Below are 15,616 nucleotides of genomic sequence, written 5' to 3'. Positions count from 1 at the left end.
GTCTCATATATGCCCTTCTCCTAAGTTTCCATTATTGTCATCTTTTAGTCATCCTTGTATCCTCAGTACCTAGCAAGTAGCTAACACGTAACAGGTGAATAACATTTTCTCCTATTCCTTCAAAATGAACTTCTACTTTTCAACCAGGTTAATCATTACTTTCCAGATAATAAACTTATTTCCACACGAAGGTGTTTGCTCATGTTGTCTTCCCCTCCCAATGAAATGCCTAACCTACAATTATCTGCCCATCTTTTCTTCAAGGCCTAACTCATATTCCATGTCTTTATATAGGTCTTCTTAAAAAATTAGTTTCCAAAATTATTTAAAGATTCTTTGTAACATAGCATCATTAGATATATAATATTCTCCAATATATGGCATAAATAACCATTTCTCTAATATTGTTTTCTAATATAACAGAGAAACTTAAAAACAAAGACAAAAATACTTTAATAAATACTTCTATTTCTATTTATTTACTTTAGCTAGCAAAACTTTTACATAAAGATTTTATGTCAGAGATTAAGAACATTTTTAATTCTCCCAATACATACTACAAACTGCTTTCAAAGAAGCTTATGCCAACAATATGTAAGAATGTCCACTGAAAGCACTCTTTATTTTTAAAAATAATCTCTAATTTCACAGTGACCCAGGTCTCTGTGACATAATTTATAATTCACTGACTACTAATAACACTTAAAATGTTTTCATATGCTTATTAATCATATCAAATTTTTTCCCCTCCAATATATTGTCAGTTCATTTCGTTGCCCGAATGGCCTATTTACTTTTTATGAATTTTATTTTTTTTATACAGCAGGTTCTTATTAGTTATCTACTTTATACATATTAGTGTATATATGTCAATCCCAATCGTCCAATTCATCCCACCACCACCACCCCCTCTCCTCCCCGCTTCTCCCCCTTGGTGTCCATATGTTTGTTCTCTACGTCTGTGTCTCTATTTCTGCCTTGCAAACCGGTTCATCTGTACCATTTTCCTAGATTCCACATATATGCGTTAATATACATTTGTTTTTCTCTTTCTAATTTACTCCACTATGTATGACAGTCTCTAGGTCCATCCACGTCTCTACAAATGACCCAATTTCGTTCCTTTTTATGGCTGAGTAATATTCTGTTGTATATATGCACCACATCTTCTTTATCCATTCATCTGTCGATGGGCATTTAGGTTGCTTCCAGGACCTGGATATTGTAAACACTGCTGCAATGAACATTGGGGTGCATGGGTCTTTCTGAATTATGGTTTTCTCTGGGTATATGCCCAACAGTGGGATTGCTGAGTCATATGGTAATTCTGTTTTCAGTTTTTTAAGGAACCTCCATACTGTTCGCCACAGTGGCTGTATCAATTTACATTCCCACCAACAGTGCAAGAGGGTTCCCTTTTCTCCACACCCTCTCCAGCATTTGTTGTTTGAAGATTTTCTGATGATGCCCATACTAATCGGTGTGAGGTGATAACCTCATTGTAGTTTTGATTTGCATTTCTCCAATAATTAATGATGTTGAGTAGCTTTTCATATGCTTCTTGGCCATCTGTATGTCTTCTTTGGAGAAATGTCTATTTAGGTCTTCTGCCCATGTTTGGATTAGGTTGTTTGTTCTTTTAATATTGAGCTGCATGAGCTGTTTAGATATTTTGGAGATTAATCCTTTGTCTGTTGATTCCTTTGCAAATATTTTCTCCCATTATGAGGGTTGTCTTTTGGTCTTGTTTGTAGTTTCCTTTGCTTTACAGAAGGTTTTAAGTTTCATTAGGTCCCATTTGTTTATTTTTGTTTTTATTTCCATTACTCTAGGAGGTGGATCAAAAAAGATCTTGCTGTGATTTATGACAAAGAGTGTTCTTCCTATGTTTTCCTCTAAGAGTTTTATAGTGTCCAGTCTTACATTCAGGTCTTTAATCCATTTTGAGTTTATTTTTGTGTATGGTGTTAGGGAGCATTCTAATTTAATTCTTTTACATGTAGCTGTCCACAGTTTTCCCAGCACCACTTACTGAAGAGGCTGTCTTTTCTCCATTGTATATCCCTGCCTCCTTTGTCATAGATTAGTTGACCATAGCTGTGTGGGTTTATCTCTGGGCTTTCTATCCTGTTCCATTGATCTATATTTCTGTTTTTGTGCCAGTACCATATTGTCTTGATTACTGTAGCTTTGTAGTATAATCTGAAGTCAGGGAGTCTGATTCCTCCAGCTCCATTTTTTTCCCTCAAGATTGCTTTAGCTATTCAGCGTCTTCTGTGTCTCCATACAAATTTTAAGATTTTTTTGTTCTAGTTCTGTAAAAAATGCCATTGGTAATTTGATAGGGATTGCACTGAATCTGTAGATTGCTTTGGGTACTATAGTCATTTTCACAATACTGATTCTTCCAATCCAAGAACAAGGTATATCTCTCCATTTGTGTCATCTTTGATTTCTTTCATCAGTGTCTTATAGTTTTCTGAGTACAGGTCTTCTCCCTCCTTAGGTAGGTTTATTCCTAGGTATTTTATTCTTTTCATTGCAATGGTGAATGGGATTGTTTCCTTCATTTCTCTTTCTGATATTTCGTTGTTAGTGTATACGAATGCAAGAGATTTCTGTGCACTAAGTTTGTATCCTGCTACTTTACCAAATTCATTGATTAGCTCTAGTAGTTTTCTGGTGGCATCTTTAGGATTATCTGTGTATACTATCATGTCATCTGCAAACAGTGACAGTTTTACTTCTTCTTTTCCAATTTGTATTCCTATTATTTCTTTTTCTTCTCTGACTGCCGTGGCTAGGACTTCCCAAACTATGTTTAATAACAGTGGCGAGAGTGGACATCCTTGACTTGTTCCTGATCTTAGAGGAAAGCTTTCAGTTTTTCACCACTGAGAATGATGTTTGCTCTGGGTTTGTCGTATATGACCTTTATTATGTTGAGGTAGGTTCCCTCTGTGCCCACTTTCTGGAGAGTTTTTATCATAAATGGGTACTGAATTTTGTCAAAAGCTTTTTCTGCATCTATTGAGATGATCATATGGTTTTTATTCTTCAATTTGTTAATATTGTGTATCACATTGACTGATTTGCATATATTGAAGAATCCTTGCATCCCTGGGATAAATCCCACTTGATCATGGTGTATTATCCTTTTAATGTGTTGTTGGATTCTCTTTGTTAGTATTTGTTGAGGATTTTTGCATCTATATTCATCAGTGATATTGGTCTGTAATTTTGTTTCTTTGTAGCATCTTTGCCTGGTTTTGGTATCAGGGTGATGGTGGCCTCATAGAATGAGTTTGGGAGTGTTCCTTCCTCCACAATTTTTTGGAAGACTTTGAGAAGGATGGGTGTTAGCTCTTCTCTAAATGTTTGACAGAATTAGCCTGTGAAGCCATCTGGTCCTGATCTTTTGTTTGTTGTAATATTTTTAATCACAGTTTCAATTTCATTACTTGTGATTGGTCTGTTCATATTTTCTATTTCTTCCTGGTTCGGTCTTGGAAGGTTATACCTTTCTAAGAATTTGTCCATTTCTTCCAGGTTGTCCATTTGATTGGCATACAATTGCTTGTAGTAGTCTCTTATGATGCTTTTTATTTCTGCAGTATCCATTGTAACTTCTTCGTTTTCATTTCTAATTTTATTGATTTGAGTCCTCTCCCTCTTTTTCTTGATAAGCCAATGGCCTATTGAGATCCAGGTAAAAACTGATTACAGCAAGGCATTTAGGGAACTGAAATAGACAAAAGAGTATGAAACTCAGGGGAGAAATCTGAGTTGAGACTATAGAAGTCATCGACATACAAGTACCATAATGGTCTTTAGGCCAAGATGGGGGCAAGAAAGGCATATAGCACCACTCTCAGGAGAAGGGAAGTTTGGTTAATTTCTATGTTTAGGAATAAAAGCATAAGGCAGAAACTCAACGGGATTCCAGTAAACATATCACTAACCATAACAGTAGGACTTTTGCAGTTAACAGAACCCTTATAATTACCCCATATTTGTTAGATTTGCTACTTCTCTCCTGAAAACTAGGAATAAAACCCATCAAACATATAAAGAACCTGTGAGTATTTGTATTCAGAGACAACCTGAAAGTAGGAATGGAGAGACTGGTCCCTCTCTACATCCAATCTTGGGAGGCAGGGGAAGAGTTCTAAGGAACAGAGCAGGTTGCGGCAGATTTGAGGAGGAAAGGAAAGCTAGCTGGGCATCTTCTCACTTTCTGTGACAAGGCAGAAAAGCAAATTTGGAATGCCAGCCTAGACCTAAGAAGTGCCCCTAAAGCCTAAATGCAAAAATCTTTAGGGTTTCTAACAATGGAATTGATTTGAACACTCTACTGAAAATCCACACCGTTAAATAGAGCTAGCCATACAGGAACAGAAGTACGAAACATTTAAAACCATGTTCAGGGGAAAACGCATTCCTAATTTTGAACAGTACATTTCCAAGAATCCTGGGGTAAATGGTGGAAGGTATTAGAAAATTCGAACTGTGGTTTTACTCATCCTTTTGTTGCTGCTGGAAAATGACATGAAATGATGCTGGAGGAATGTCTCATGTCCAAGAAACAAGGACCACTCAGGACCCTGTTAAATAACTACCTGTACCGGTTCACAACACATGTGGACTAAACCAGCCTATTTTATTGTTTAGCTTCAACTAGAAGTTTTTATGAGCCTTAACAGAAACACTGAAAATGTAATATAGAAATCACCTCTGCCGGGTCCCTTGCCAAGCACTGATTAGAGCAGAAATATTCTACTGTAATAATGTATTAATCCACTAAAGTCCTCTCTCTCTCTCTACCTTGCAGAATGGACAAGGTTAAGATGATGCTTTAAAATGACTTCCTTAACATTTCTAGCATGTTTAAATGTTTAATGCTATGTTAGCATCATTTTTGCTTCTGACTTTATATAGCATAAACATTATATATTTAGTTATACATATAAGTTTAAATATGATAGCATTCTTAAAGTTGAAAAATATCAAACCTTATCAATTAGAAATATTTTTAAATGTCTAAACATAAAAAAATTCAAGTATCATTAGTTTATTTATATTTTATTTTGATTTTTCTTGATAGCCTAAGAAGTAATAAAGAAAAGTGGTAAAAAGATGGAAAAATTATTTTATAGATCTGTGGCCAGTTGAATTAAATAACTCTGAGACCAATACAAATTGATTTGGGGGTATCTGTATTTAGGTGTTTTTGTTTAAAATTCTAATAGAACTAGAATATATTATTTTAAAGTTAGAAAGAGAAAGATATCTACTTTACCCAACAACAGAATATGTCAATCTTTTTTTTTAATTATAGTATGGTTGATTTACAATATTAGAATAGTTTCAGGTGTGTGACATAGTGATTCAATATTTTTACATATTCCACTTAAGTTTATTATAAAATAATGGCTATATTTCCTATGCCAATCTCTTTTTATTCTAGAAAATTAATGCCAGAATTTAAAAAGCTAGTCAGTGAAAATAAGCAAATACAAGCAAATGCACGTGTGCGTGCGTGTGTGTACACACACACACACACACACACACAATTTTCCATGAGATAGCCCTGACTCTTAATCCTCTAGACCCAGAACAGTGTTGATGAGATTAAACTGCTTTAAGTCATGGCCTTTGTAGTCTGCACATTCATGTGCTGACTATATATGCCCACACACCGTATTCATCTACTGGACAAATACGACAAACACTAATGTCCTTTGTAAGTATTTTAAATCTACAGAATCATGTGTAAAATTTGGCATGGAATCCCTATCAGGCTGCACTTTGTCTGCACTTGGAGCCCTTAATTCTGGGTTGGTAACCAGCATTCTCTTTACCAGCCCACTTATTTCTCCTTCTGTTGATTGCACTGAATGCCTACTATATGTCCAGTGCTTGGACACAAAGCACTCTGTCTCTGTAACTGTTGACCTGTTGTTACTCACTGAGAACATCTCTCTAGGGCTCCCAGGAAGCAGCAGGTAGACAAGAGAGGAAGAGAGATGTTCATCAATAGAAACTGGAAAAAGCAAGTTTTCTAACATATTCAGGTTGGAAGCCAGGCACATGGATGCAAAGAGCTTCCCTATAACCAAAATTCCTCCTGGTTAGTAAGCACAACTAGTAACCAGCAAAAAGAAAGTTCTCTTGCCAACATTGTTCCATTTTACCTGCTGAAAGTGAAGGGATAGAATAGGAAAACAAACTAGAATAAAATTAAGTACTCTAATAGGTATACCTACTCACTCCCTGCTTCCCAGCCTGTCTCTAATTGTAACTAACAAAGTGGCATCTGCTTTAAAAAGAACTAACCGATAAAGGGTCTGATCATTTCTGACTTAAATGACAAAATCATGCTTCTTGACTCACAAAGTCAAGGGGACCAGACTATGACCAATTCGTGAAATCATTGCTTAAGCAACTTCCTTTGGCAACAAATTCTTTCTGTGTCGGCCACTTTCTTTCTCCTTGCTTTCTTAACTTCAATATTCTGTAGCGAAAATGCTTTCAACACTCAAAAAAAAAATCCATACCACTAAATTTTATCCCCAAATAGCTTCATTCCAGTCAGCTTCCTCAATATGACTTCAATTTGTCATTCTCTTCCTCCTCTTTTCCGTCTCTCTTTCTCATGTGTAACCCTGCACTAGCCTTTTTTCTGACTCTTACACAAGCATCTATTAAGATCTTATACTCAGAACCAGGACACTCTATACTACTTTTTCTTTTCTCTTAGTAGAGCACTAGGCCCGAAGTCAGAAGACTTTGAGATCTTACAGAACTACCTGTAACTTTCCTACCTCACTCACTGAACAAAGAAATGCAATCAGACAAAATGGAGAAAGATTGCTTTTAAATTTTAAATGTTCTGGGACAAGTTCATTTCCCATAAATTCCTGAGCTACTCCAACACACTCTCTTATTTGCTAACTCCTAAGGGAGAAATAAAACTGTATGCAATTAATTAAAGTAATAGGCAGTACAGTACAGTGGTTCCTAAACCACAGTGTGTGATAGAGCTTTCCATGATTAAATGTGAAAAATAAAGAATACATTGGTATATATAAAGATATGCACACATATACACGTAAGTTGCCAACCACTCTTTATTCGAGATTCTGAGCATGCTAATTTCTCAGTATAAACTGGGGTTTCTTTTATGAAATGATAGTGATGAAAAATGATGGTAGCAAAGTAACTAATCTGAGAACCCTATATCAGTTCTCTAACTTTTATTATCAATACCATTATGTTTATACCATTATGTTTACCAGTTTATTGGAGTTGACTTTCTCTACCTGTGCTCTGCTTAGATCTCCTGGTAGGTCTGGTGCCCATGTCCCAGATGTGCGGGCTTGCTCCTAAGGGCTCCCACCTGCAGCCTTCTACAGAGAACTACATAGGCTCCCAGAGCCTCCTCTTCATCCTGAGAGTGGCATGTGCCTGGAAGACTTCCATCTCCCCTTCCTACTCCCCCAGCCCACAGCCCAAGACAGACAGGCAGGAGCATCAGAGCCCAGCTCCCAGGCAACTGTGCCTCCAGGCTGACTGGGATTTCACAGGACTTTGCATCCTTGCCTGATTTCTTCCCTTCCCTACAGTGCTTTCCCCACTCCCTTATCTTCCCCACTCCTTACCAGTTTCTTCAGGAGCACTTCCTTAACAAACCTTTAGTAGAGGAACAGTCCTCTCAAGGTCTGCTTCTGGGAAACTGGATCCAAGAGCTCTATGAAATCCCAAAGCTTGTGGCCCTTCAACAGCTTGTTCTCTCCACTCTGGGGCTTTTCTCACTTCTCAGAACACCAAGATCTCACCTCATGGTTTCACCTTTGCACGTAGTATTCTCTCTCCACCATTCCTACCCAAACTAAAGCTTCACTCAACCCTCAGGTCCCAGTTCTCGGAGCCCCACAGGTTAGGCGTTCCCCTCTGCCCGCACATGCAACCTGCAATCTCACGGCCCTCTTCCAGGCTTGCCTGTAAAACTCAAAGAACAAGACCCACATCTGTCTGGCTCTGTTTTGTTCCTGGCAGTGAGTGAGCAGAGAAGGTGTTCAATCAATGTTTCTGATTGTCTAAAGAAATTCACCAAAACGTTAACAGTTACTGAATCTGGGCAGAAGAACTGTGGGGTTTTTTTATATATTTTTTCTTTTTTGGTATTTCCTAACAAGTTTTTTTAAACACTGAAACTGATTTCATAATCAGTAAAATTTAAAAGGCCCTTTTTTATTCTGCAATAATATATATTGGTTAGCTTCTTTTTCTCTTAAAAGTTAATGGTATTTTCTGTGGAATAAGGCTAAAAATCAGTTAGGCAAAGTAGAGATACATCTATAAATAAAGCTGTCACTTTGATCACAATCACGCACTACAGCTCTCAGCTAGGAACCCAAGAGCATGATTCATACTCAAAATCAGTTATGCAGACATTAAGTTTTAGATCAGAGGAAAGACATTACATGTTGCATAGATTTATCCCCATATTGGTTCATCTTTTTAGAAAAAAAACTAGATAGCTTTGTAGGAAAGAGGCAAAAACTGACAGAGTCCAATGAAACAATTCTCACATAAGAAAGGATCCTACTCAAAGAACTTTTTTTTCCTCTCAGGAAAAAAAGCCTGTATATTAAAGGATGCTGGTTTCCTGTTTTTTAAAAAAACTGACCCATTAATAATATTGTTCACAATGAATTATCAAAATCGTTCTGATAAGAACAGATAAAGATTATACCAGCAGTCTCCAGCTTGAGTTGAGCTGTACTCTGCATTTGCTTCCTGGTAGACTGGGAGGTGCTCCCTGGGAGTTGAGGGGACAGGGACTTCAAGGAAGCAGTGTGTTAGATGCAACATGCAATGTGATCTGCGCCCTCACTCCTCCTCCACAGGCAGCTGGGCTCCTACAGTTTAACAGGTGTCACAGACTGCCCTTGGGCTAGAATAAGCTCATAAGGGCAGAGATTTTTGTCTATTTTGTTCATTGTTCACTAATGTATCCTCAATACCCAGAACAATGCTTTAGCACATAGTAGACACTCAAATACTTAATGAATGAATCAAGCAATATAAAGGTTAAAAACTGATAAGATCAATAAGTACTCGAAAAATGGACAAATAACATGACAGACAGTTCAAGGAGAAGGAATTATAAATGGCTCTGAAACATGAGAAGATATCCAACCTCAGAGATGATAAAAGCATTTCAAATGAAAGTTAACATGAGATAACATTTTTCCCCTAACATTTTTCCCCTAACAAATTGACAAAAATGCTAAAATTTATTAAAACACTCTGTAGGTGAGGCTTCGGGAAAACATGCATGCATATACATTGCTGGTGGGAAAAGAAATAGGAGAGCCTCTTTGGAGGGAAGTTTGGCACTACGTATTAAAATTACAAATACATAGACCCTTGGCCCAGCAATCTTTCTGGCAACTTATCCCACAGATATACTTGCACACATGCGAAGTGACCCATGGCAAGGTTATTCACTGCATTAATATTAATAATAGCAAAAGTATTGAAACAACTAAGAACCCATCAATAGGGGAGTTGTTAATAAGTTGGGGTACACATACACTGCATTACTTGCAACTGTAGAAAAGAATAATGAAGCTCTCTTTGCACTTACATGAAAAGATACAATATACACCAGTAAGTGAAACAAATGAGGTACAGAACAATGCAAATAGTGTGCTTATTTTTGTGTATAAAGAAAAATAAAATAAATACATTTGTATTTGCATAAAGAAACTCTGGAACAATGCAAAGAAGTGGATAAAAGTGGTTTCTTTGAGGGGGGGTGGATCCTAGGCACATGGGGAACAGGGTACATGCAAGACTGCATTATGTAATTTTTAGATTTTTGAACCATGTGAATATATTACCTAGTCAAATAATTATATTTTAAAAAAGCAGGAGGCTGAACTACAGAAATGAGAAAGAGAGAAAGAGAGAGAGAGAGCGCCTTTAGGGAGAATGCATGAATACTTAAGGCAACATGTATTTATTTTAATTAATTAATTTATTTATTTTTGGCTGCACTGGGTCTCCATTGCTGCACGCAGGCTTTCTCTAGTTACGGCGAGCAGGGGCTACTCTTCCTCGCGGTGCGCGGGCTTCTCATTGCAGTGGCTTCTATTGTTGCGGAGCACAGGCTCTCGGCACACGGGCTCAGTAACTGTAACACGTGGGCTTCAACAGGTGTGGCTTGTGGGCTCTAGAGCACAGGCTCAGTAGTTGTGGCGCACAGGCTTAGTTGCTCCGTGGCATGTGAGATCTTCCTGGACCAGGGCTTGAACCCGTGTCCCCTGCATTGGCAGGCAGATTCTTAACCACAGCGCCACCAGGGAAGTCCCCAGCATTTATTTTTAAATGAATATACTTGTTACGAAAACATCCACCTAAGATTAAAGTTAATCCCCTACGGACTTCCTCTAAAGTGTCACTCTGTAGGTCGACTTTGAGTTACTCAAAGTATTTAAAAGCAGTAATATGATGTCTGTTTGAAAATCTGTTAGAAATCATATTTCCAACTAACTTCTCAGATTGGTCCATGTCCCAATTAGTTCAAATCGTGCTTTTCATTTATAGTAAATTCACACACAAATCTCACAATCCATGATTATTATGGTGTGAGGTTTTATAGGTATAAAGAATGCATTACATTTCATATGTCTGATCTTTCTTCCCCTATCAGAAAACTAAGGAAAATTTTAAAAATCGAATTTGTTTAAATGAGTTAAGAGAATGCTTCCAGTGAAAAAAGACCTCCAGTATTAAAACTACCACAACCTTTCAGCCATAGAACATGGTCATTAAAAAATGAGTCTTACCTGACTTCAGCTGGTGGACTTGGGGAATAGGGATTTGCAGAACAAGCTAGAATTCTAATGACTGCTCCAGGATGATAGGTTTCTAGAACGTGAACAGCTGTAGGATACACCTGTTGTTCAAAAGCTAGTTCCACATAGTCTTGGCTCTGGAAGTTAGGCGGCGTCCTCTTAAATGGCACAGGAGCGCTGGGACACTGATCCCACCATGTTCCGTAAGTTCGAAACACAGCTGTCTGAGTGAAGTCACCAGAACTCGGGAATACATTTGGTACACCTGCTAAGTTCCACATGGTATAGGACATGCTATTCTCACTCCCATAATGGGAGCTGAAATCCACTACTTCTTTGGCATACTGGACCACCTCTGCATTGAGAGGGGAAGTCCGGCTGTTTGCTTCTATAGTTCTATGGCTGTTCATCATTTCTCCTCTTGTAGCTGTCCTGGCTCGGCGCCGAAGGCACATATAATAAAACATAGTCAGAACTGTTAACATGGGAAAGACTGGTGGCATCTAGGTGTGAATTATGAAGCTTCAAAAGGTCAGGTGTCCTCGGTAAGATGCGCGAACTCTTTGAAGGATGTTCTAAAAAAATGAATGGCTTGTTGAAGTAAAATAATTTAAATAAACAGAAAAATGCATGGATAAGGTAATAAACGGCTTTTTACCCAATGTAATTTCCCAGAATGAAACTGAAAAAAACAACATTCACGTAAATGAGACTCTCTGGTATAATTTATCTAATGTACTTTTAAGAAAACTGAATACTGAAAATGTATACAATTTTATGCTATATGGGAAGCAAAACTGATATTATAAGGCAATGGCAGATGTATGACCCAAAAAAAACCTATTTTATGCAAAATTATAACTATCCTTCAAGAAATACTAAGTCCTTGAACTTTTAAAATTAAAATTATTTAAAATATATGGGGAACCACTAAAATACTGCTGTAAATCCAAAAGGACCTTAGGCATTTTATAACTTCACATTTAAACAAATGATTCCCTATTGTTAATTATGACTCACTTCCGAACATGCTAAGTACAGATTTCACATTACGGGAATACAGATTTCTGGAGCTGACAGTTAATCCAGACCAACTATATTAACTGCCTTACACATCACAGATCACCAGACAGTGTTTAATTTATAACCCCTAGCATCATTTGTGAGGGTAGTCCATGGCTGGCTGGCATCTGGTTTGTTGCCAGCTACTCTTAGAAATCACTCACCCCAGATAGAATGGTCACAGGATACACACCAGAAATGCAAAGGTTGGCACTCATCCATGTGGTCTGGCAATTACACTCTGATTTCAGGTACCAATGTTGAAATATGACATTCTTTTACCTGTAAGACAAGAGTTTTAGAAAATATTTTTATTTCTGACTTAGGAAGTCAAATATCCCAACAAGTTTATTATCATAGATAAATAGCTACTTACTAGATACAGAACGTTCAAATTGAACACATCACATCTTTCTGAATTGTGTGGACAATTTTGAATAATTAATATATTTTTAAAATTTTATGACAGAATGTAGTAAAAATATTATTAATGAACCCTTTTTATATAGAGGTTGCAAACCCATAGCTTATAGGTCAAACCATGCCAGCATATATATTAGGACCAAATATATTTGGTGATTTTTAAAATTTGGATGAGTTTGCAACCTTTAACAATCCAGAAAACCCTGTTGAGAAGAGGCCTGGTGGCCGCTCCTGTTCCCAGCCAGCTCCACTAGTTTACAACACAGGCCTGGCCCCTGTCTGCACTGACTAGTAATCTCTTGTCTACACAAACAGGGAAATCAAGCATACTCATTTTTCTACCTGTAAAGTCTTGAGTTTAATTTCTCCTAAGTAAAAGAAGGAAAATAAAACAACTTTTCTTTAGTAGAGCAAAACGTTAACACTAAGATTATAAAACATTAAACGCCTCTCCAACCCCAAACCTCTAACAACTTTTTGTTCTTACGCACAAGATAGAATCTAAATCCCTTGGTTTGACATTTCAAAGCTCTCCTCAAGCTAGACCCATTTCTTTTTGTCTAATGCAGTAAACTCTTTCACTTTCTAAACACCCTTCCTATTTTACTTTAACTCTACCTCGACATTCCTTTTCCAGCCACTTTATTCCATAAGTAGGCTTATCATCTGGTACCACCTTTGTATCAGATATATACCCTTGTTCCACAAGGGCCTACATTAGGACCAAGTTTCTTGAAGGAAGGAATCTGGCCAAAGATTTCATTTATCAAAGTACTCAGTACATAGTAGGCACAAAATATGTCACGTGTTGACAGAAAGATGATGAGCAAACAAAAAAATTATACAAATCTAAAATAATTTAAAATTAGATAACAGCATCCTCTTCCTCTCAATCCCAGCCAGATCCACACTGAAACGCCTGACAAAAATATAACCGGCAAAACAGTAAATGAAGAGCTGAGTTAGAAACACGTGAGGAAAACCCACGGTTGTGAGAAACAGAGAGGAAAGTCAAAGGGCGGAGAGCAGGAGCTGAAGCTAGTATGAGTCAGGGAACCAATTATGCGTCTTAGTGGTTGTAATAAGGGGATTTTCTAACACACATGCAGAGAGGTTATTTCAAGCCACGGGTCACATTTGGAAGAAACTTCATAAAGCCAAATTCAGGAAAAATCACCCTATCTGTAAAGCCAGGAACGCGAAAACTTAGCTCACCGGCCAGGAAGCCAAAGTACACTTGACATCAACATAGGCAGTGGCGGAAAGTCACCGGAGAGAAATCAGAACCCTGTTAGGCGTGTACCACGCAGAGTGTGGGCCTAAATTCACACCGTCTTCATGGCTGAGAATCCCTACACCATCCCTAAGCCAAAAGATCTAAAAAGAAAGAGTGGTCCTGAACTGGTAGGGGCAGATGTGAACTTCTCTGCAGGGATGCTTCCACAACACGAGACTGATTAAACCCTTACTAAAGATGCATCACAGTACAAACTTGCAGACCGTAAAAGAAAATGAACCACAGGGACGGACAGTCAGTAGGCAGACACACTAAATGGAAGAACTTGCACCCTAAAAACAAGAAATAATAGAACACTCTGAACAAGACTTTTCCTGAAAAGACTAACAAAGCATGTATTAAAATAAATAAGGAGTTTCTGCAGCACATGCTCTAATGCTGACATATCATGAGTTGACAAATCAGATCACCTCAGGACATACAACACCAAGTGCTGAAGTATAGGACAGGTTATAAATGTGGGGAAAATAATTATCTAGAATATCACCTCTTTATTCAAACATTTCACCTACCACAAGTATAAATATGTCAAATAAAAAAATTTACAAATGCACAAGTATCAAATCTTTAACACCAAAACCTGAAATGAAATAGCTCTTTCTTTTACCACATACACTTTATTTCAAAATAGGCCCCCAGGTAAATTAAGAAGTGTAATTTTCTAAAGAAGTTACTTGGCCCATCTCTTTCTTAAAAGAAAATTAATGAAACAAAGTTAAACTGCAAAAATGAAATTTATGAAATAAAGAATAATGTACAAGTATCCAACTCAATTGACAGCTCAGCTAATTTGGAAGACTGTGGAGCTCATCAGCTAATTTGGAAGATTGTGGATGTTTTATTCCTGGAAATCTTCAAGGGAAGGACAGAAACCCATCTGCCAAGGTGGATGGATGGGTCTCACTGTATCATCTATGGACATCACCTCTCTCTCCACAGTCTATAAATTGCTGCAACCGAGCTCCTTTTACTTTCTTTATAAAACTGCATTTATCAGAAAGTAATAGTTTTATAAAACCAAAGAAACACCTGCAAAATAAGATATCATCATTCATGTGAACATTCACAATCATTCCTGGCAAAAAGGTTGAGACAAATTGTGAAAGACAAATTCTATTTGACCTACCAAGCCACGAACTTTACAACTGTTTCCCAGCTAGCTTTTACCATCATAGATTATGGGATAATATCAAAAACAGCAAGACTGTCGTGTGGGCAATATCATTTTTAAGCTGTTGTTAAAGTTAAGTAAAATTCTGCACTGAAGTAACATATGTACAAGTGAGTTATAACTTTATAACATATAAAGAAGTTTACATTTACACATGAAGTTTACATTTTCACATTTACATATGAAGAAGTTCAAACTTCTCAGCGAGAAATGTAAATGGATGCTTGATTTTTTCCAACTATGGATAACAATAATCTTTAGAGTTAATTTTTTGTAAGATAAAGCTAAAATGACAAAAAATTTTAAAAGAAGGAAAAGCAGTGTAAAAAAAAAAAAGCACTGGAAATAAAGCACTGGAAAAGCAAATATATTTATTATTTTTCCAGCCATACTATTTGGAAAAATGTAATGAAGTTAAAACCTGTTTTTGAAAACAAACACGGCATGGAAATAAAAAAGGGAAATGTGTAAACCCATTGTTAACATTCTTCTTGATTCTAAACTCCTTTCCAGTCAACTAAGATGATACATCAAAGTATTTGGGGGGTTGGGGACGAACATATGGAGAAGAAAGGATAGCTCACTCTACTTTCCCCTGGGAAATGAAGATGAAAAAGGGAAGAGAGCCGCAGTTTCAGGACTCATGTGGGCAGCAACGACCAATGCAGAAGTTTAAATTGTCCATGTACTATCTGGACTTTTGCCAAGGCATTGAGGCAATTTGTGATAACCAGTGAATATCCCAATGGGCACTGAACCAAATGCAAAATATACAATAACTCCCCTTTAGGAGGA

The 15,616-nt window shown here is 37.2% G+C and overlaps 1 protein-coding gene and 1 long non-coding RNA gene across 4 annotated transcripts in view; one reads left to right on the top strand and one right to left on the bottom strand.

Annotated features, from left to right (window-relative positions):
- Window positions 1-15,616, top strand: part of LOC137204714 (uncharacterized) — a 297,672-nt gene that overhangs the window by 259,966 nt on the left and 22,090 nt on the right. The gene's annotated exons all lie outside the window — the stretch shown is intronic.
- FBXL4 (F-box and leucine rich repeat protein 4) overlaps window positions 1-15,616 on the bottom strand; it is a 67,465-nt gene that overhangs the window by 39,923 nt on the left and 11,926 nt on the right. For 2 of the 3 annotated variants that reach the window (XM_067702525.1, XM_067702523.1), the window contains exons 2-3: window positions 12,095-12,212; window positions 10,860-11,443 (exon numbers count right to left, since the gene is read on the bottom strand). In XM_067702525.1, coding sequence (XP_067558626.1) covers window positions 10,860-11,371 — 512 coding nt within the window. In that variant the 5' untranslated portion in view covers window positions 11,372-11,443; window positions 12,095-12,212. The remainder of the gene's footprint in view (window positions 1-10,859; window positions 11,444-12,094; window positions 12,213-15,616) is intronic. The other variant, XM_067702524.1, reaches the window with a different exon arrangement.

The sequence above is a fragment of the Pseudorca crassidens genome, chromosome 13, assembly GCF_039906515.1.
Source record: "Pseudorca crassidens isolate mPseCra1 chromosome 13, mPseCra1.hap1, whole genome shotgun sequence".
In the NCBI taxonomy this organism is placed as follows: domain Eukaryota; kingdom Metazoa; phylum Chordata; class Mammalia; order Artiodactyla; family Delphinidae; genus Pseudorca; species Pseudorca crassidens.
This window is presented reverse-complemented; position numbering and strand designations above follow the sequence as displayed.